Source organism: Notolepis coatsorum (genome assembly GCF_963971535.1).
Source record: "Notolepis coatsorum genome assembly, chromosome: 2".
Taxonomy (NCBI): domain Eukaryota; kingdom Metazoa; phylum Chordata; class Actinopteri; order Aulopiformes; family Paralepididae; genus Notolepis; species Notolepis coatsorum.
In genome coordinates this window covers 81,367,093-81,391,436 of record NC_140166.1, presented here as the reverse complement: position 1 = coordinate 81,391,436, position 24,344 = coordinate 81,367,093, and the positions used below count along the sequence as shown (strand labels likewise).

Below are 24,344 nucleotides of genomic sequence, written 5' to 3'. Positions count from 1 at the left end.
TTGATCGTTATTTCTTTTATTCGATATTTCTATTCATTACAGGCGCATGGACTCAGGGTTAACATGGGGAATCAGCTTGAGAATGTATAAGTGCAATACCGGCCGCATCACGCTAGACGTCGGTATCGAGCACCCTTTCCACCCTTGTATCTTTCTCTGTGGGACGGCCCCAGGTCTCCGGTTTCACTTTTCCTTGTCGGGAGCGGTTCTCCCGGTTCCATCGAAGCGCATCAAATATCTCCGATCCATATGTCGTGGTGAATTATGCCGTCGACTAAATGGACATTGGATACACCAGATAGCGATCAAACAATTGGAATATTATTTTTGGAATACTCCCGGCCACAGGTAAGGACATTTTGATGTCAATTTGAGCTTGATCCTGCAATGCTTTCATACTGATCGGGCTGATAACCGTTTTTAGTGTTCAATGCGAATGCCGTTACTGACAATCAAATAATCAGAAACGACCCCCCCCCCCCCCCCCCCCTTTCATGCATTCATGATGGAACATAATAGCTATGACCTAGATTTGATTTCGGGATAATAGCGTATACAGGCAAGACATGGCAACATCTATAGTGGAATCGACGTATAGGGCTTTAACTCAGGATTTCATGAATTACCCTAGACCGCTCTAAAACCATACTTATATTCACCACGGTATAAAACGGGAACGTATGGATGGAAAAATTCTTTTTTGCATCTTGAATGGAAGATAGTTACTGTCAAATGACCATGGTATTGTATCCATAGCTATAATATAAAATATAGATTTAGCTCTACAAACAAGGTGACTCAGTCCTATATTTTAACGTGTGGCAATGCGACCACAGGGCCCGACTAATCCCCGGCGCTGAATGAGTTAAAAGTACCGGATTCGGTACCCATCCCTACCGAACAGCGTTGAGGTGAACTGAAAAGGGAAGCATGCAGTTCAGTGTGACAACATTAGTGAACGGAACGTGCAATAACGTTAATGTTACTCACTCGTGTCTTGTATATATAGTCTACCATTTATTTTCAAGATCGCCTTATTTATTTTTTAGCATTCGCTTGTATTTAAGTTGTTCATAGTGATGCACGATATATCGGCCGATATGGCAGTTTTTTTTACACGTCGGTATCGGTCCGATATCAAGATAGGGCCGATATGAAGCGATATAATTATAATTCTTTTACATTTTTTAAAACTTGTTTTGGGCCTTAAATAGTTTCAAAATATCAGTCATTTCTGAAAATAAGTTACAAAAGTAGAGAAAAAGAATGCGTTTTGAAAAATAGCTCTTTATTTGATTATCATAAAAAAGTGATTTCTATACAGAGATATCAACATCGGTAAATATCGGTATCGGCCAGAACAGCAATATCGGGTATCGGCCACAATTTTCACATCGGTGCATCACTAGTTGTTCATTCAAGTTAAGTATCGTGTGATCTGTGTGATGGCGTGTGAAGGGCGGACTAGCAAAGTACGTTTTTCATTGTACGGCAAACTTGTCTGTTTAACTGTGCACATGAAAATAAATCATCTTGAATCATGAATCATTTCATGACCATGAGGAGCCAAGTCAATATTTTATACAAACACAACCCCACTCATCAGCCCAATAGAATAAGAATAAAGCATTGTAACATAACAATGATCCCCCCAAGAAAGTCATCATCTCCTCAACACCACTTCCTCTACATGCCTTCAGCAGTGGCGGGCAAACATTGCTCCTAAAAATGTGGGATTAATATAAAATTGGAATTTAGTCAGATTTTCCTTGAAAACTAGTATGGGCTCTAGTGTTTTGAACCGATGCTTTTGTTATAATTCATTATTGGAAGATGAACAGCTTCAGTGTTCTTAGCCTATGCTACGAAAACAAACAGGATCCCAACGAGGACAAAGGTGAAGCAGACACCAACACAACCACGACAGCCACCGCCAGAAACAAATGACAAGTGTGACACTGCAGTGTTGGATATGAGAAATTGTGAAGATAATCAGGGAATAAAAAATGTGTGCAAAATAATTGAGAAAGGTATTATGCCCTATGCTCGTCGACTGTTTTGAGAGCTGACTGATGAGGGACCATAGCGTGGTCCATAGCACAGCCAGGACACTAAGAGACAGAGAGAAGGAACAGCAGTTCCAAACACAGCTAGGCTAGAGCCTGACCGGACCATAGCGTGGTCCATAGCACAGCCAGGACACTAATAGAGAGAGAGGGAACAGCAGTTCCAAACACAGCTAGGCTAGAGCCTGACCGGACCATAGCGTGGTCCATAGCACAGCCAGGACAACCAATAGAGAGAGAGGGAACAGCAGTTCCAAACACAGCCTAGGCTAGAGCCTACAGCTAAAGCCTGACCGTTTGTAGGGCTGGACAATTCATTTAAAATGTTATCAAAACAGCAATTATGGCCTAGTGCTAGGGTTGCCGCGGTGATTTATGATTTATTTATTATTTAATTTGAATAATAAACTCATGACAACACCGGTACCACCACAATATCTGTAGAGCACTATGTCTGACCTTTTGAGAGAAATGGTGTCATACCACATTGATTTGTGCCAACATTGATAAAACAGTGATGCCATCTTGGTGGCTGTATCAAACAATAGACCTCACGTCATTAGCTAGTTCCGACTGTTGCTGATGGTATGAATGCAGAGCAGTGCCAGCTAACAATTTGCAAAGGTATTAGCTGAGGCTTGTGTGCCTCTCAATTTTGTTCAAAGCAGCTAATCACATTTAACCTCTTAAACCCGAGCGGTCTGGTGGTGGACCGCAAATGACATCACGCCATAAATCCATCTCTACAGACTATGAATTAATGTTGCGGTTTTTTCCCTTCAAATGTAGCCAAGAGTAAAGAAAGACCCTAATCCTGTCAAAGTGTATATTTTCAGTAATACGTTTGTTTACCAATAGGTTAAAGTGTTTAGCGAAATATGAGTTTTGGAAATCTAGTCGGAAACAGGCGAATATTGACGCTAGGAAATGCGCACCGCCATTTTGTTTGTAGTTGTATGAGGAGAGGAGACCCAGGGCTTTCGATGGACTACCCAGCTCAAGCCAGCTCCTGTCAATCATCTGACTTGTGTGGGTTTACTTTTTTAGTTTCTCTACCTTTCTGTGAACGTCTAGCAATAAACGGTGTTGCAATCTGATGAAAAATGGCGGAGAAATCTACATTATAAACAAGTAACTGTACTTACAGTAGATTTCATTCACGGTTTTTGCTGCATGCCTGGTGATACTAAATCCAGATTGAACTCTGCCATTGGAAAGGGGAGATTTTTGCCCATATCCATAGATGTGCGACTTGGCTATAATGTCATTTATAGGCCTGATATTCTATAATCATATTTCAAATGGAATGTGTCCAGATGGCAGAATTCAGTACTGTATCTACAAAACCTTCTGTTTAATCATCTTCCCTTTATTCATTTGCTTAGATTTTTTGTACATGTGATCTCAAGAAGGTGCTGAATATTCATGTCTGGTCAATTTTAACCCTTTAATCGCCAATGACGTGTTTAGACGTCATTCCTCGCCATGCGTAATCTGCCAATGACGTCGTACAATGTCTTTGAGATCAATATTTCAAAAATCTGTCATGGCAATCATATTTCACCCACGGAGACTTGACGGGTGCTGTAGAGCTCCTCTCAACTCTCCAACGGTACAAGACCGCCATCTGGTGGCCGATCGGCCAAAACCGGAAGTGAGCGGCCGGAAGTGGTGCTCACCCATATTTCGTCCGACCACTCACTATCGCTCGCGGGACTCCAGCTTGATACACTGGATAGCGATCCGTTGCCAATAACTCGATAAACAACATGATTTGGACGTATATAGTATTATACAACCTGGAACTGGACCAACTAGATCGACATCCCATAATAGCGAACTTTCTGCTCCACGCTGATCGCCCAATGCTACGAGGAAGCTGCGGTGAGTTTCAGCGTGTTTGATTATTATTATTATACATACAAACTGCTCCGATCAACATATCACCCATACTACATAGATTATTTAACGTCGGCCACGGATTTATAACCCCCCCCCCCGGTCACCAGCAGATGATGAAGCATGACGTTTAGGACCTTGTACAATTGAAATTTTTAATCTGACGTCGATCGGTATCAAACTACATTTGATGATCTAATATATGTATTTATGTCTATAACTCACGTTCTATGGAATGCTGCAGAAAACGATAAAAACATATTTATACTTTAGACCATATTTTAGTATGAATGTGTGAATGAAAAAGTAGAACGTTGCTACATCCTAAACGATAGATAATATTGATGTTGAATGGGCCATAGTAATGTCAATTTAGCAATACAATTGAAAAAGTTATAGCCCTGCAAAGAAGGGGAACATCTCCATAGACTCCATAGACAGTGGTGGCAGAGTGGATTAAGATCAGAATAATCTCTGGCAGATAAAGGGTTAACATGGTGTTATTCACCGTCAAAGATGAAAAAAGAAAAGAAAAAAAGAAAATGTATATTCTCCTTTGGTTCATTACAATTTACTCAAGCCTAGTAACAGACACAATATTGTAATATACTGGGAATACATTCCCTGAGATACACAGATGTCCCTAGATACCAAGGACATGCAAATGGGCCTTGTATAAGTGGAGCAATCTTCCATTTACCTAGGTATGTATTTTTAGGCAGATTTTCTGAAAATAGGGCTAGGGCTTAAAACATTCAAATCTTAGTATGAACGGGGTATGATATTATATGGACGATACAACACGTTTTCAATCCTTCACCTCATTAACCCTTTCACTACCAAACAGTTCACACTTTCACTGCGACAACACAGAGGGTTAACCCTTTCACTGCCACACGACAAATGGTTAACCCTTTCACAACTACACTACAGAAGATTAAAACCCTTTCACTACCACACTAGACTGTTAACCTTCTGTAGTGTGGTAGTTAGGGATGTCCCGATCACGTTTTTTTGCTCCCGATCATGTGATTTTGAGTATCTACCGATACCGATATTTCCCGATCCAATATAAAAAAAAATAAAAATTATTAAAGTTATTATTATTTTTATTCAACAAACATGACCATGTTCACGTCTTAAACTCATACAGAGGCCTTAGTTTTGGTTTTAAATTGCATATCATCATTCATTTATTTATTGTCACACAGAGCAGAAGAATTTTGCCAAAACAAACCAATAGTATCCAGCTGCAGAACGGCAGACCAGCTACTCACCCCCAAAAGAATTTCCTTTGATTTAATTATACATCAAATGATTTATGTCAAGGATTGCAATGCCTCGCTTGAATGAAGTTAACTTTTCAGCTGAATAACGTCAACATTCAGGGTGAATGTAATGTGAGAAATTGGGATTAAAAAAATAAAACATTTTTGGGTCTGAGAGTGTGGCTGGTCTGCCGTTCTGCAGCTGGATACTATTAGTTTGTTTTGGCAAAATTCTTCTGCTCTGTGTGACAATAAATAAATGAATAATGATATGCAATTTAAAACCAAAACTAAGGCCTCATTATGACTTTAAGACGTGAACATGGTCATGTTTGTTGAATAAAAAAATAAAATAAAAAATCCAGATTATTTTTTATTAATTTTTTTTGCCAATCCAGATCTTCGGAAAATCACGTGATCGGATCGGGACATCCCTAGTGGTAGTAAAAGGGTTAAACAGTGTGAAGTAACTTACATGTGGTCCCCGCCACGGCCTTCTCCCGGCCCTCCAGCAGCTCCCACAGGTGTAGCGAGGCCTCCTCGTACTGCTCAGTCAACCTGGAAGTCAGGACACGGTAGATTAATTCACATAATAATAAACGTTATTTGTATAGCACCTTTCATACAGAAACTACAGCTCAAAGTGATTCGCAAGAGAAAAAAGACAGGCATAAAATGAGCACTTAAAGTGCAGACATAAAATCAGTTTTTCACATTAGGATCCAACATCCCAACAGGCCACCTAGTTTAGCTGGGACAGGCAGGACAATGAAAACACAGGAATGCTATGAATGCACCTGGACAGACCATTAAATAGATTCTGATGAGATCACCCGGGGTGGCAACCTGTCGGGACATTGACGATGCAATCATGTTCTTTGTGATGCCCTATGATCACCCTGAGTGGAACCCTTTGGACATCAATGATGCCATCTCTATGGACACAGTTATGCCCTGTTGTCTCTGCTTACGAATGAATGCTCTTTGCCATTGTCACAATGTTACAACAAAATTTTAAATGCAGCCCTGGGTGCTAGCAGTCACACACACTTTAACTGCCACACACAAGATATCTCGGGTTTCCAATAGTTATGTTGAAAGCCACTCACGAGATTTCTCTGATTTTTTTTTTTAGCGATCTGAAATCATATTGCATCACGCGAGCCTACCCGAGTATACCCGAGCACCGCCGGCGATCATATGTGGAAAAAAGCGGCCCCCATCGTCTCCCAGATGACATAAGGGATTTTGGAATGGACTCAATGATAATGGATGGGGAAAAAAATCCAGTACTCCACATTTTCCAGTCCACTGATCCAGCCGGGGTTACCACAGTTCATTCTGGAGCCTCTCAGCCCCGCGGAATCATGTACTGCACTGTATACACGTTGGATCCATACACTTATCGATTTTTTCGAATGGTGATCAGGAATTGGAATATACCAGTTGGATACCATCTGATGTCAGGTAAGGAATCTATGTTATCAGTGTTAGGATAATCAGACTAATTTTGATGAAGATATAGGCTATTTTGTGAAATGGGCTCTTTCGGTTTCACTGGAAAAGTCCAAGAGGAAATGAACACGCTGATTATCCGTGCGCGGCGCGAATGTGCTTGCGTGCACGTATAATATTGATCATCTAGCGTTTTTTCTTTTCTTTTTTTTTTCTTTTTCCTGATTTTTCTCCCATCCCACCCTTCCTGGTTGTTGCATACTTTCCCCTACTGTTGGTCCGGGAGACCGGAGACTGTCACATGCTTTCCTCCGACGCATGTGCAGCCTGGGGCAGGCCAACCTGGCCGCGCAGGTTCTCACCGGGGAGAGTGTAGCGTGTGGGAGGCCACACTATCTCTCCTTAGTTCCAACCCTTGCTGAGCAGGCGCCCCGACCGAACTGTAGGGGTCGCTGTCCACAACGCCCAGGACCCACCCTTCAGCTTTCCCACCCCCTGATACAGCCAATTGTATCAGTGTGAGAGGCCAGCCAAGCTGATAGCAACGCCGGGAGCTGGATGCGAACAGCCGAATCCAGTGTCTCCCGGTGTTGGTGACGAACGTAATCTCCATGGGCCACCTGCCCCCCATCTAGCGTTTATTTGAAAACGATTCATAAATAGGCTGACGAATATCGACGTTCTGGAATATTCCAGTAAAAGACGATTATCACAGAATGGTCTAGAATGAACTGTTTTTTTTATTTCAAAACGGGTGCCTTTCAAAATGCTCTGAAACGGAAATGAAGCGATAAAAAACCAATCTGCCTTGACAACACTGACTGGAAAATAGTCTTTGATAAGCGACGGGCACATTAGACCCATAGCCATAATTTAAAACATAGATTAGGCGATATTAACGTTAACATTGAAGTGGATGGTGGCATCAAGGGGGTAAAAAGGAAAACCCGGCGTGGCACTCAAAGTGTTAAAATAATAAAGACAAGAGTAAGACATAAACAGGGGGGGTATAAAAGAAAATTGCAATATTCCCGTTGTGTGTGTGTGTGTGCCGCGCATGCATGGGGGGGGGGGGGGGGGGGGGGGGCTATGCAGGCTCAAAGGCTGCCATACACTGGCACTATCATTATTATTGTTCCCTCATTGTGGATGAGGGAACACAGACTTGGCTGAGAGAAGGAGCACCTTCTATGACTCTAGATGTAACACTGAACGGCACAGGAAGTCCTTAATAATAATGGATTGGATTTATATAGCGCTCTTCTCTGACTGACTGTTGCTCTGACTCGGAGCGCTTCACAGAGTCCATTATTCGTTCATACACAGTCATACCGGTGGTGGTAAGCTACAATTGCAGCCAGAGCTGCCCTGAGGCAGACTCACGGAAGCGTGGCGAATAATCAACGCCTACGGCCCCTCCGACCACCACCAACATTCATTCACATGCATACACATTCATACGAGGCAAGTAGGTTAAGTGCCTTCATTCACTGTGCCTCACTGAGGACACTTTTTACACTTCTCACAATCTTCCTGGACACTTTACATTTTTACAATTATTACTGTACATGTTACTGTATATTTTTGGCTGTATCATTTATATTTAAGATTTTAGAATGTATATACATAACAGAATGTATATCCGGGACCGTATATTATTCTTTATTCCATTTTATTCTTATTTTTAATATCATTATATTATTATTCTTATTTTAGTCCTATTGACTACCTAAATGTTTATTGTTCAATGTGAGCGATCTGTAGTGCCGCCGCATTTCCCTCAGGATTAATAAAGGATTTCAATTTTATTCTATTTATTTACCAAATTGTTGCCCACTTCAACACCTGCCCACCTGAGGTTTCTTCCCTCTGGGGGTTAAGCCAGGGGGTGTTGCTCCACTGTGGGCCTGTAAAGCCCATTGAAATGTGTAATATGAGTTTGGGGCTATACAAATAAATCTGACTAAAATCTGATTTGGTGCATTGTTTTGCCAGTTGTGTTTCTAATGATGGGATCAGCTGAATAATCCAAAAACCCAAGGTACAAATAAAAACTTCTGCAACCCCACAAAGTGCTACATAATTTTAATTGGGTCTTATTTCTCCACTTTTGATTTGTTTTTATTGTTCATTCTTATTTGCAAAGTGTCAGAGTTCCTTGGAAACTGCTTATGTGTAAATGTTGTGTATAATTATTATTCACTAAATTATAGCTGCTAGCACTAGCCACCATACATTAGCCAGTACCCTGTCAATCCATAACAATTAGTCATAACTCTTGCTATTAGGGATGCACGATAATTATCGGGCCGATATCAGCAATTATGACGTCATCCCGATAAAAGTATTGATAGCTTTTTTTTTTTCATGTCAACGTTCACACGCACAATATATGCTTACTTGGGATTTGACTTGATTCAACAACAAAGCAGTCGGGGCAATGGCAAGCCGAAAATGGTTGAAAATGTGGTTATTTGAAGTTCGGATTTTTTTTTTCACAACTGAGGTAGGTAGATTACATTTTTAGAGACTAAAGTACAGAAAAAAAGGTACCGTTGGGTACCGGTATCGATTCACAGGTACCGGTACCGTATCAGTTCAAATGTGAACGGTACCCATCCCTACTGACAAAGCACGATACCTGTTGGCTTTTAGTTCACTCATTGTTCAGGGAAACACATTGTTAATGACATTGACGGATTGTGAATTTTGTGATTGACTCAAATTATATTTATTTGGAAAAACAAGTCACTTTATTTGAAGAGTCAAAACTGTTCTCTTAGCTTTGTTTTGTTCATAGTAGTAACGCTCATGTCATGATAAATCTGGTTAGGTCAAAACTAAATTATAATACAATAAATATATATATCGTTTATCGGTATCGACCTTGAGGAGCAGAAAGTTATCGGTATCGATATCAGGGTCAAAAAATCAATATCGTGCACCCCTACTTGCTATGCTTAGTCTCTGGAAGTAGCTTAAAATAAGTGAACAAAAATCACAAGAAATTGTAATATTGAATCTCAAATCAATACATGTTGAATTGGCACCCAAGTATCGTGATAGGATCAAATCGGGAGCCGATTATCATCCCTAAAAACCAATGCATTAGCTGAGAGCAGGAACACATATTTGTCTATTATCAATTATGTTCATTCTAGGTCAGGGCTGTACAGTGCAACATAGGCCTGCCACGATAACACATTTTGCTGGGCGATTAATTGCCCCCGAAAATATCGCGATAAGCGATATTATTGCGACCGGTTAGAGAATTTTTTTTGAGAAATTTATTTCCCAAAACTTTTATTTTGAAGCCCACCGCTCCGTCTTTTCCGGTTTTAGACTTTTATTTTGAAGCCCACCGACCGGACCGGAAGTATTGTTGTGATTATCCTAAGCAAAACATATGAGCCGACAACTTGTCTCGTCCGGTTGTTTTTGAGCTAATAACAAATGTTGAGATTGTTGGTGAACAACTAACTTTAGGTTAGTTTTAACGTTAGCTACTAACGTTAGATGCAGCTACTACAGGCAATCAACGATGAGGAGGAAGCGTCAAAGCAGTATATAATAGAATAGCTGTGGTGCGTAAGCACTGCAGCACGACTCGAAACTACCGGAGTGTTATAATAAATTAATTCATGTTTAACTTGTCCCAGTGTCCAGTCCTTTGACTAGCCCCACCCGTTCATTGTAAACAATGATGCATGTAATTGTATTAACGTTATTCTGTGTTGTACTTGTAGCTATACGTTGTATTTCGTTTGTTAGTTATTTAGCTAATGTTGTTAGCATGGAATGAGAATCAACGCTCTATCTTTCATCTTTATTTAGCAGTCCAGTTTCTCCGGGCAGTAGCGAGTAACTACTTGGGTCTAAAAATAGCTAACGTTACACTACAAATAATGCTACTTGGTTAAAAGGAGCAACACTATTGAGAAATGTAGTTAAGCTGTGGCGTTGCCCCACGGAGCTCCCGTGCTGTACTCTAGTAACGTCAGCGGCCCGCCTCCCAACACGGACAGTGACTGACAAGCGGCACTGGTTCCGCCTCATTAAAACGCGCAAATAGCAATTAATCGCGCCCGTCAAAATCATTGCATTCATTTTAATTATCGCAGCAATTAATCGATTTATTGCTTATCGCGGCAGGCCTAGTGCAACATATATATCGCACGTGCTACAGCAACAGCGGTCTGTGCGATGAATGGATTTACTTGAGTAGCACTAAAGTAGATAGGCATTCGGTTCATATCGATACTCTTATTTTGAAAATCCTGTCGCGGGTCTCATTTCCGCCTAAGCGCAGCTCCAGCTATAATAACTATGGCTCCGGCAGCTAGCAACGTTCAGGTTCATATGATACTTATTTTGAAAAAACTCTGCGACAAATCGACGAGTTATATCCGCCCAGTCCGTGCTATTGTCTGCGGCGCAGGGCGGCACAGCAGTGCGGCTATTTTGCGATCCGAAATAAGTCTGTGGTGTTTTTTTTTCTCTCACAACGGGTCAAATGCATCTAACACACTTTGCATCGTCGCCATTCCTTTATGCCCACATCGCCCGAAATGAACGTTACATTAGCGTAAGCTAACAAGCTAATCCTGATCAGAGGCAGAGTCATAGAGAACAGCAGACAGTGTGGACTGGGGAATGGGTGTGTGTGTCGAAAGGAGTGGAAGTTTGAAGACTAGACTACAATATGATGCAGGGGTGGTGAGTTGAAACAGTGTGAATGAATGAAAACTTTATTTAACAGATTGCAGAATGGGTACAATACAGTACGGCTCAATACACACAATTGTTAAGGGGATGCAGACCAGAGAAAGACTTTCGTCTTGTTTACATCAGGGTCCCCCATTGTGTGTGTGTGTGTGTGTGTGTGTGTGTGTGTGTGTGTGTGTGTGTGTCCCAATCGACCCCACTTCTATGTTTCAATAAATTATTTGCATTTAAAACTACCGTATTAACACCGACTCATTCCTTCAGTCCACTCAAAAATATGCTAATATTCCTTATGTTGTTTATGATATTAATTGAAAATAGCATATGAGAGTATTATAGTAATAATAACACATGGCGATATACTAAAAAGCTATTTATAATTTTTGGCTGGTAAAAAATCTGCCTTTTTAAAATCTACCAGCCAAATGGCTGGTAAGTCAAAAAGTTAAGTTTGTTCCCTGACTGCAACTAAATAACACAAATACAATAGGCACATTTGTGACTGTTACAAATATAACACGTTTTATACTTGTGCTACAAGATTTTGGCCAGTGCTACAAAACTATCAACCTCTGTAGCACCAGTGCTATGTTCAAAAAAAAGTTAACGTACAGCCCTAGGTAGTTTGGTCAAGTGCTACTAAAAAAACATCTGACAAGCTGCACACATCTGACTCTTCACTGTTCGTCCAGGACGAGCTTTGATGGCATGCATTGCACTACGGTGAAGCCAAAAGACTTCCATTCAAAGATCTCATACATCTGCAATACTCCACCAGATAGGTAACACAAGGTGACAAGGTCGTCTCCAGGGGAGGAAATTAGGCCACTTTACTCGCCAATTGCGAGTATTTTTTACGTTTGGCGAGTAATTCATGTAGAGCACTCGCCAGTCTGGCGAGTACTAGTAATTACAAAACAAAACAAAAAAATCATTCTGCAATCTGCTGATTCGCTCACTGGCACAAACCGAACTCTGACTCCCCCCTTGATTCCTCCCATTTGCGCCACATAATAATCAGACCATAACCAATGAACATCATCGTTGTACAGATGCGCTCTAAGCTCCTCCAATGAACACTCGTTTTCTAGAAGATGCCGCCCATCTAGGGGAAGTGGACAGACCACTGCGTGCGGCCCTACAGACTCCTGTCACCGGCTTGACAACGTAGACAAACTTACAAAAACACATGAGTGGATGAAAATAATTGCATGTAGAGTCGTCGCTTTCGGATATCGGTGCGGTCTGACATGGGGGCGAACAACAGCACGCGACGCGTCTCCTTCGAGTCGGATGAGAATGACAAGTCAACCAGCATTAGCCGGCTAGCTACCTAGCATGTAACAAGCTACCATAACGCGCATTCAACATAGTGGACTATACTGAGCGGCTTTGCTTAAATGCAGCCAAGTGACATTTTATTATTACCGGGTTTCCCAGCATATCACCACTCGCCCATATGCCCTTCACAACGGTGATGTTGTCATATTTGGCATTCAGAACACACCTGCTGAACCCCTAGCGTTGTCGATTCGGTTCCAATGTATTGTCATCTTACAGCACAAGTACAGTACAACCAGAATACATTTGGCATACAACCAGAGTGCAAATGTAACAAGTCAAGTTCAAGTTGTTTTATTTAGCTATTGCATTACAGTGAAATGCTTGGTTCTTTCACTGCCCAACCCAGTATTGATTGATTGATTGAAAACTTTATTAACAGATTGCAGAATGGGTACAATACAGTACAGCTCAATACACACAATTGTTAAGGGGATGCAGACCAGAGAAGGACTTTAGTCTTGTTTACATCAGGGTCCCCCATTTCAGTCCTGTTTGCTTAATGCCTTGTCCACTTCCTCCACACTCCAATATGTTATGATGAATTGAAAATGGGGGACCCTGATGTAAACAAGACGAAAGTATTTCTCTGGTCTGCATCCCCTTAACAATTGTATGTATTGAACTGTACTGTATTGTACCCATTCTGCAATCTGTTAATAAACTTTTCAATCAATCAATCCCTTCAACCCTGCTCCTGTCAAACCTGCTCTTTCCATTCCCTCCATCATGTCCCCCCTTTCTGATGAATATTTCCTGCACTTAAGAGTCAGACACACATTCCTAGTAGTTGAGCTGTGATGAATGAAAACTTTATTTAACAGATTGCAGAATGGGTACAGTACAGTACGGCTCAATACATGCAATTGTTAAGGGGATGCAGACCAGAGAAAGACTTTCGTCTCGTTTACATCAGGGTCCCCCATTTTCAATTCATTTTCAATTCATCATTCAGTATAACCTAGACCAGCCCAACCCAGCATCTTTCACTGCCCAGTTCAGCCCAACCCAGTCCAGAATAGTTCCCTCTTTCATGTTAATATGTGATTTAATGATGTAATATTTTGAAGAGTAGAGACAGTGTGATTAATTTACTATGATTGAAAATCAATTTAGACGAAGACGTACAAAGAAGTAATTATCACAATTAGCGATTTTTTTTTGTCTGGTAAAAAATCTATTTGGCTGGTAAATACCCGCCAGTTGGCTGGTAAGCCAAAAAGTTAGTTTCCTCCCCTGGGACTCGTCTCTGTATCTTTAACTCCACCAGCGAGGTAACTAGGGCGGTCTTAAATACTTCGAAGCTTCGTTCGATGGCACGAGCTTCGAACATAAAAAATTCAAAAAAGTTTAATAAAAAAAAATTAAAAAGAAATTGCCTCCAAAATCTTGCGCCTCCATTCCAATGAAACGAAAGTAAGCGGCGCCTCGACTCCACCTCTACAACAAGCACGTGGAGATTATCTGTGTTGAAAACAACAAGGACATGTGCAGCAGACATGTCGACGAAGAAGTCAGACGTGTGGTTAGTGGTTACACTTTAAAATATGCAAAGACAATGCCTCTACAACAACTTTGTCAAATCACCTAAAAAACATAAGTATCGTTGTACACGACGGCGACGCCACACAAAACATTAATAAGGCTATGCCTATGCTGCTATGACTAATGTGTTACCAAGTTGGCTAATTTAATTGTAATCCCATCTGCTTTTGTAGGTGCATTGTCTGATATAATTATAAATTATAAATGAAATATAATATAAAATTCTTTGCTTGATAGACGAAGGTTGCAACATAATTATGTAATGTCATGTTGTTGGCTGTGAGAGCAGCCCCACTGCACCCAGGCAGCGCAGCCGAGTGAAACCTTGTTGGCTGCGTCAGTCACAAAAGGGGCTACTTAATTTATTTATAGAGCACATTTAAAAACAACAAAGTTTACCAAAGTGCTGTACAAGTCCCACAACATAAGATAAAAAAGAAATTAAAAAAAAATTCGAATTAATATATATATTTCTTTTTCTCGAAGCTTCGAATTAAAATCGAAGCTCGGCCCGAAGCTTCGATTGCCAAAAAAAGCTTCGAAGGTCAGCCCTACAGGTAACACAAGGTCAGGTGGTCGTCTCTGTACCTTCAACTCCACCAGACAGGTAACACAAGGTGAGGTGGTCGTCTCTGTACCTTCAACTCCACCAGACAGGTAACACAAGGTCAGGTGGTCGTCTCTGTACCTCTAACTCCACCAGACAGGTAACACAAGGTGAGGTGGTCGTCTCTGTACCTTCAACTCCACCAGACAGGTAACACAAGGTCACAAGGTCATCCCTGTACCTCTAACTCCACCAGACAGGTAACACAAGGTCACAAGGTCGTCCCTGTACCTCTAACTCCACCAGACAGGTAACACAAGGTCACAAGGTCGTCCCTGTACCTCTAACTCCACCAGACAGGTAACACAAGGTCACAAGGTCGTCCCTGTACCTCTAACTCCACCAGACAGGTAACACAAGGTCACAAGGTCGTCCCTGTACCTCTAACTCCACCAGACAGGTAACACAAGGTCAAACTGTGTTTGTGTTTAAAGGTGATTAAAAAAAACTAAAAGGGATGGTTAGGCATGAAAGAGCCTGGCACTTGTTTTATGGTCTTCGTCTGTATTACAGTGTCCATTCTTTTAGTTCTCTTTTTCTATCGATTGATTCTTGCATTTTTGTTATTTCAATGTGTCAACTATTCTTGTGTGTGTGTTTCTTAGCGCCACTTTTTAAAGTCTCCTCTTCCTTTTTGTTATTTTCCCTTTCTTTGGGGTTGATTATTGAACTTTAAAAAAAAAAATTGTTCTATGCGGACCCCACAAAGAATAGCTGCAGGGGAGGAAATTAGGCCACTTTACTGGCCAAATGCTAGTATTTTTTACGTTTGGCTGGTAAAAAAAATCAGATACCCGCCAGTTGGCTGGTAAGCCAAAAAGTTAGTTTCCTCCCCTGCTGGCGAGTATACAAAAAAATAAAACATTCTGCAATCACTGCACTGGCAAACGGTGCGCGTCTTCTGAGTGTTCGCGTTAGTTGACAGTGCCACGAAAGCACTGCACAAGACCACCCGCGGACATATAATGTTTAATAAACGTTTGCGCAGTACTGGCCAACCCGCGGACATAATAATAAAAGTCCCGCGGTACTAGGCTAGCCATCAGGAGCACTCGCAAACAGATAACGTTAAACACAGCAGAAGATGGAAAACAGACAGACTGACCAACGGGGAACTGCATCCAACCCTAGTACAACCCTCGAGTATAAGTTACTAAGGACACATTTAAATCACAGAGGTGTAATGTTAGTCTACTGGAACTGTATACAGTGGTTAGCTTCTAGTTAGCGTTTTAGCTATAGCTGCTTGCTAGCTAACGTTAGCCTCGTGTGCTCAAAGCAGCCAGCTAGGTGTATCTGTTATTACTATAATGTTTCCAAAAAAGCACCGACTACGACGTAAGGTTAGACATTTTATTTCATGCTCAAAAGCCCCTGGCTTGCACATCGCAGTCACGAAAGGGGCTAGCTCAACCAGTGCACTGTGCACAACAGCACACCAACCCAACTGACGTTACCACAACACTTGACGGTACTTCACAGCACTGTCGTAAGACCACCGTGCTGTCTTAAAGGCACAGTGTGCCTACCCAGATGCATACACAACATTGACGCGGCTTGACATACAAAGAAGTAATTATCACAATTAGCGATTTTTTTTGTCTGGTAAAAAATCTGTTTGGCTGGTAAAAAAAATCAGATACTCGCCAGTTGGCTGGTAAGCCAAAAAGTTAGTTTCCTCCCCTGAATAGCTGTTACCTTAGTAGGAGAGTTAGGCCATGTTTAGACGGAGAGAGTCTGAACAGAAACTGCAAAAGTCGTCTTGCGGTCTCACTTTTAATGTTGCGTTTAGACTAGTGTTTTGGGATGGAATTCTCCGTGCAGACGAGGCTGTAACGACTCGAGACGACGGAGCCCCGCTGTCACACGATTGGCGCATATGTCACATGATTGGCGCATATGTCACATGATGTGCTGTGAAGACCCGCCCTACTCTGCCTCTGATTCGCAGACTGTGGGTGGGGAATGTGATTGGACCAAAGCAGAGTCACTCACAGACAGTGGGTCCAATCACTAATAGTTGTGATAGCCGCGGGACAGATTCTTGTGTATTTAAAAGTACTGCCAATGTAGCCTTCAGGTGATCGCCATGGATAGAATCAGACATGCCACACCACTACCCAGTATATTGCTAGCCAATGTACAATCAATTGACAATAAACTGGACGACATCCGAGCAAGGATTCAATACCAAAGAGACGTTAGTGACTGCAACGTTCTCTGCTTCACTGAAACGTGGCTCACGCCGGAGGTTCCAGACCACGCAATTCAACCAGCCGATCACTTCTTTATCCATCGCAAGGATCGGACATCAGAGTCCGGTAAACAACGTGGAGGAGGTATTGCCTTCATGTTTAACAAAAATTGGAGCGATCCAACTAACGTGAAGGAATTATCCAACCACTGCTCCCCAGACCTGGAATATATAACCATCAAGTGTCGTCCTTTCTTCCTCCCGAGGGAGTTAACGGCGATCATCCTGATCGGAGTGTATATTCCACCGCAAGCCAGCAACAACGCTGCGCTCTCCAGACTCCACGACGAGGTAAATAGAATACAAGCGACGAACGTTAACGCCGCCATTTTGGTGCTGGGCGATTTCAACAGCGCCAATCTGAGAAAGGTATTACCTGACTTCTATCAGCATGTGACTTGCAACACCAGAGGCGGTAACATCCTAGATCACTGTTACACGCAATTTAAAGGTGGCTACAAGGCTCATTCTGATAGTGGCTTTGGTAAATCAGATCACGCGTCAATCTTTCTTTCACCAAAGTACAAACAGAGAATTAAAAGTACTCCTGTAGTCTCGCGAGAGGTGCAGAAATGGGATTTGACGTCAGAGGAGACGCTCCGGTCTGTGTTTCACTGCACAGACTGGAATGTGTTCCGCGACACAGATAACATTAACGTCTACACGGAGACAGTGCTGGACTATGTTTGTACTAGGGTGGAAGAAAAAATCCCCACTACCAAAATGAGAGTTTACCCAAATCAAAAACCCTGGGTAGACAAATCCGTCCGTGAAGCTCTGAGAGAGCGCACCAAAGCATACAACGACGGCCTAGTGGCAGGCAACATGAATGACCACAAGGTGGCGCGATACAACGTAAGGAGGACAGTGTCAGAGGCCAAACGGCGCTACAGGGATAAAATTGAACTCCAGTTTGAACAAGCTGACTCTAGAGCTATGTGGCAGGGGCTCAAAACGATGACAGACTACAAAGGCGCCTCCCTCAAACTGAACAGTGACATCTCCTTAGCAAATGACCTCAATACCTTCTATGCGAGGTTTGATGCTGGTAATAACAACACCAGCTCACAAGCCACGGCAATGGGGGGGGGGGGGGGGGGGGGGGGGGGGGGGGTCGGCTGCTGATGGAGGCGCAGTGTTCAGGGTAACAGAACATGAGGTGAGGCGGACCTTTAAAAAAGTGAATATCAGGAAGGCAGCAGGTCCGGACGGCATCCCCGGCCGCGTCCTAAAAGTCTGTGCCGACCAACTGGCCCCAGTATTCACTGACATATTTAACCTGTCCTTAGAACAGGCTGTCATCCCCACCTGCCTGAAGAAGTCCACTATTATCCCTGTACCCAAAAAATCCAAGCCTGCTTGCCTCAACGACTACCGCCCTGTAGCTCTCACCTCCATAGCCATGAAGTGCTTTGAGAAGCTAGTAAAGGGCTACATCTGCTCCTCCCTCCCCATCAACATGGACCCCCTGCAATTTGCATACCGCCCCAACAGGTCCACGGAGGACGCCATAGCCCATGTGCTGCACACAGCAGCATCACACCTGGACAAGAGGCAGGGGAACTATGTGAGAATGCTATTCATCGACTACAGCTCGGCATTCAATACCATAGTCCCCTCCATACTCATAGCCAAGCTCAGGGACCTGGGCTTGGGCTATGACTAGAGATGTTCCGATACCATTTTTCCCTTTCCGATCCCGATACCTAAGCTTTGGGTATCGGCCGATACCGATATTTATCCGATACCAGTGCATAAAAAAAAATTAAAAAAATTATATAAATTATACGTTTTTTTTTTTTTTCAGATACTGTTATACTGTTTTTTAGTAATAACTAGAACGTATAGTATTTATTCAACAACAGGTGATTGTATAGATTTGTATTAGTATCATTAATCAATGAGTATGGGCTGCAGCACTGCAGATATACCCTACTCCAATGATCCACACGGACATTAAACGGTGTTGCACTCGCTACTCAGTGGCTCTGCAGATATACCCTATTCAGTCTGTAAGCTAGTGGCAGATAGAATAGATGTTGTGATTTTTGATGCAAAATAAATATTCAACATTCTCTTTTGAAACTCCGCCTCAGACTCTTATCCTTTGGCACTTGCTGTACTTTGCTTGCAGGTCTGCAGCCATTATTGCTGGATTATGTGAATAGCACCAACTTTAGACACGGTAACGTTATCAAGCTAAGCTAACTGACCTAGCTCGTCTTCCCGCATTGCCATTAAGATAACGTTAGTAATAGTCAGCTAACGCTAGTCCGTAGCTACTTAACTTAAATACAATTCACCGTGGGTGCATTATTGTTGATAGACGGTCACGGACAGTGTTAGGTCCTGGAGAAAGGACAGGCGATCATCTGATTTGATGTAACGTTAAAAGCGGATGTTGTTCCAACTAGCTATCTTTCCAGCTAATGCTATCATAACACCAGCCAAACACATCCCGATTCCCGTCCGAGCTCCCCGTCACACCGCACTGTCGGGGACAATGGAATTTAAGAAAGTGTATCTGCTGTTAAAATGACACAGCATCACACTTTAAAACATGTTCATTTTATAATCCTCACTCTCCGCAGGACTCGGCAGGAGATAAATTACATCATGGGATCGGAGGCTAGAATTTACGTGTACTCGCCGATACCGATACCAGCATTTTAGGCAGTATCGGCGGCATTTCCGATACCAGTATCGGTATCGGAACAACTCTAGCTATGACCTCTGCCAGTGGGTCTTGGACTTCCTGACTGGCAGACCCCAGGTGGTGAGAGCAGGCAACTGCACCTCCTCATCCATCACCCTCAACATAGGGGCCCCCCAGGGCTGTGTTCTGAGTCCCCTCCTCTACTCCCTGTACACACACGACTGTGTGGCTCAGCGGAGTAGCAATACAATCATCAAATTTGCTGACGACACAGTGGTGGTGGGCCTGATCTCTGCCAACGACGAGAGGGCCTACCTGGAAGAGGTCAAGGTCCTGGCGGGATGGTGCCAGGAAAACAGCCTCTCCCTGAACGTCAGCAAAACAAAGGAGATGATTGTGGACTTCAGGAGGTCGGGGGTCAAGGACTACAGCCCCCTCAGCATCGACGGGGCACCGGTTGAGAGAGTCAACAGCTTTAAGTACCTCGGAGCCTACATATCCGAGGACTTGACATGGACCACACACATTGACAGTGTTGTGAAGAAGGCACGACAACGCCTCTACTTCCTCAGGCGCCTAAGGAAGTTCCAAGTCAGTCAGAAGATCCTTAAGAACTTCTACTCATGTACAATAGAGCATCTTGACCGGCAACATCACCTCCTGGTTTGGGAATAGCACTGCACAAGACCGAAGCAGACTACAAAGAGTGACACGTTCAGCCGAACGCACAATTGGAGGGGGGCTCCCCACCCTCCAGAACATTTACAACAAGCGTTGCAAGGGCAAGGCTAAGAGAATCATTAAAGACTCCAGTCACCCGAACAACTGCCTCTTTGAACTGCTGCGGTCAGGCAAGCGATACCGGAGTCTCAAGGCGAGCACAGAAAGACTCAGAAGAAGCTTCTATCCCCAGGCCATCAGGCTGCTAAACGAACAATGAATGAACACTACACAACAACAACCACCAAACGCACATAGCACACACATCCACACGCACACTCACTTTAAACAAACACACTGTAGCACCCACTCCCCACACTTTATATTTATTGATGAAGGATTGCACTACAACTCGTACACCTTACTGTAAATTGTACCTAAAATTGTACCTCATCCCATTTCTGCTTTGCACTAGATAGTACTGTACATTAGTACACTGCATAGTATTGTATATTATATGGTAACTCAGAACATTGTACATATGTCTATACCGAACACTGTGACCTCATTTTTCTTCTTCTAAATTACATGCTATATTATGTTATTTGATACTATCTTGTCTAGCACAGTCTCTGGAGCGTAACAGTAAGAAGCATTTTGTATGAAAGTATTCTGTACTTCTGTATGACAACTATTAAAGAACTTGAAAGAACTTGAACTTGAACATGCTTTGTTTACGCTTCTAGGCTACTGGCGCATGCCTGTGATGTAAGCAGTACGCGCGACCAGAGCCTTGACAACCCTTTCGTCATCGTTTTATGCGGTTTGACAGTTTAGATGATAGCGCAAAGGTTTATCGTTTCTAGGAATTCCACCCAGGAAGGTGGTCTCAATTTTTTTGCGGTTTCTCCCCGTAAAAACGCCATTTCCGTATAAACGAAAGGCACATCCGGGAAAAAAAAATGCGGATTCACCTGCTAGCGTTTCCGTCTAAACAGGGCCTTAGGCCATGGTTAGACTAGTGTTTTTGTGGCGTTTTTTTATACGTTTTTGAATACGTTTCATGTCCCTATTACACAGAAATGCGTTTTTTGGCGTTTTTTTGTGGATACGGCTGAAACGCTAAATTGTGTTTGCGTTTTTGAGAACCGCTAAAAAACGCGCCGACAACAGCGTGTAGTCTGCACGGAGCCGTTGTTGCGAAAACGCCCATGCGCAGTAGATACCATCTGCGTGCCCTTCCGGTGACACTGTCCCAAACCAAATAGCTGCAGCTACTATGTGTTGTCAAGTTATTGTTATAAGGACCCCAGTCCTCAGGCGGTTAGGTGGCCGAGCGGAGATTGCGTTCGTCACCAACCCCGGAGCTGTGAGCTGGATTCGCCTGTTCGAATCCAGCTCACAGCTCCGGGGTTGTCACCAGCTTGGCTGGCCGTCTGCACTAATACAATTGGCTGTATTAGAGGGTGGGAGAAGCTGGCAGGGTGGGTCCGGGTCGTTGTAAACAGCGACTCCTACAGTTCGGTCGGGGCGCCTGCTAAGCGCGGATAGGACTTGAGGGGGATAGTGTGATCCTCCCACACGCTACGCCCTCTCGATGAGAATCCGCGCTGCCAGGTGAAAAGAAGCGGTGATTGGCTGGACGTGTGTCGGAGGAAGCACGTGGTCGTGGTAGCCTCCACTCTCCCAGATGATCTGACTGTGGGGGGTAAGTGCGCAGCGACCAGGAAGGGACTGGGAATTGGCATACGACTAACATTGGGATGGGAGAAAATCGGAGGAAAATGGAGGGGGAAAAAGAATAAAAATTAAAATAAGGACCCCAGTCCAAGCTACAACAGTCTGCATTCCCTTAACAATTGTTTGTATTGAGCCGTATTGTATTGTACCCATATGCAATATGTTAAATAAAGTTTACATCCAGGGAGCGAAATTAACTTTTTGACTCACCGGCCAGTGGCGGGTAGATGGGAAGAGTCTACCCGCCAAGCATATTTCTTACCTGCCAAAAATGTTTTGATTAAAAAAATATATATATATATTTTATATAAAAAAATTTTTTTTTAATAAAATATATATTATATAATCATACTTGTAGTTGTATTATCTGCGAGACATCGCCACCACGCAATAAGTCAAAATGCTTGCTATCTGCAAACAGCTCCACTGTCTGTGTGTATACTTGAGTAACCTCCAGCTCCAGCAAGGATTCTCCGGCCCTGCAGCTAGACCCTATATTCAGCTAGACCCTACATTCAGCATGCAAGGATTCTCCGGCGATGCAGCTGGACCTATTTATAACGTTACCGTTCTTTTGTCAAATCACATTCAACATGCCCTCAGCTAGAATACGCATTCAATCAATGTTATAAGACATTGATATCAGGAGCTATCTGTAGCTACTGCTAGCCCGGTAGATAACGTTAAGACAATTTAGTTTACTGGGACAGATGGATCAACGCGAGCTAGCTAAGCTAGCTAACGAGGGACCGGAGGTATTATGCACTCGAGTAGACTATTGCTGGAGCATTTGTTGATATCAGCAGCTATCAGTAGCTAGCCAGCTAGATACCGTTAGACAATGCCTCGTCATGTATTAAACTAAAAGTGAATAGTTGACTGGGTCATTGTTTAAACAGTAACGCTAACTCTTGGAGGTCCGATATAGACTAGAGCAGATGGAAGTAAACAAGCCAAATGATAGCTTCTGATTGGTCATTTGCTTTTTTTCTCATGAAACCAGTCACGTCACTCTACTGTGATTGGACCTAGTGCGATGTGGGACTTGTAGTTTTTTAACGATCTCGCGGCGGAGAAAAAAAAGACGAGCGGCTATAATCTGTACTCGCACAAGAGTATCGTTATGAAGTTATGAACTACACGTCTACACGCCACACGGCGGGCAGCCCTCTAAGTGTCATGCCCAAAGGTAAAAACAGCCCGCCCCTGGCGGGCGGCTGGCTTTAGTTTCGGTCCCTGTTTACATCCATTCATTCTGCTAGCATTACCGATTGGCACTGCCACTGGATAACATGAGCTAGTGTTAGCCATCAAACCCTGTTAGCTCAAAGCTCCTCTTTCAACTTAACAAGCATTAAACAAAATGGCCCAGTCATCTATTCACCTTTGTTTAATACACACAGCGTTGTCTCTAATGTTATCTAACCACTGATAGCTCCCGATATCATCAGTTTGGTGCTGGCTAAGTAGCGTGAGCTAACGTTAGCTTCTAGCCACAATGCTATACTGTTATAATGGCAAATTGCATTGCAGCTAACAATGCTACCGATCTTTTTTTAGACTAAACTATCCGCTCTTGGTGGTCACTTGTGTTGATGTTAGTTTTGTTTCATCAACAAATGACAGGCAGAACACAGTGAATGTATCCGTTTTGTTTATTGCACTTTTATTAGGCTTTGCTGAAAAAGAATTGCTGCATTGAGTAAATAGGCAAGATGGTGGCGCGGCAGGCGCCTGCCTTGTTGACATTTTCTTTGCTGGAGCTTCCAGGAAGTGTATTGGCACATTCAAGTTCTGATTGGTTGAAATTGCCTTCATGTTTGCCACCTACTGCTTTGGCAGTGTACTACATCAGTGTGCTCAGGTGACAAAAACGAAAAAAAAAAACGAAAGTGTGACTCGAGGCGCACGACGTCGCGGCGAAACACATATGACAATGATACAAAAATGAAACGAAAGGTGTAACCGCAGCTTTAGTGTCTAGTAGTGGGTGTGTTCTCTACAGGCCTAGTTAGTGTCTAGTAGGGCTGACCCCGATTAGTCGAATAGTCGACTAATCGATCGAAAGGAGCCGTAGTCGACTGCCAACCTCTTAGTCGAATGCAAAATATATATAGATATTATAATA

At 42.9% G+C, this 24,344-nt stretch overlaps 1 protein-coding gene across 4 annotated transcripts in view; it reads right to left on the bottom strand.

Annotated features, from left to right (window-relative positions):
• Window positions 1–24,344, bottom strand: part of caprin1a (cell cycle associated protein 1a) — a 76,324-nt gene that overhangs the window by 24,175 nt on the left and 27,805 nt on the right. For all 4 annotated transcript variants that reach the window (XM_084309207.1, XM_084309209.1, XM_084309208.1 and 1 more), the window contains exon 6: window positions 5,709–5,791. In XM_084309207.1, the coding sequence (XP_084165333.1) occupies window positions 5,709–5,791 (83 nt within the window). The remainder of the gene's footprint in view (window positions 1–5,708; window positions 5,792–24,344) is intronic.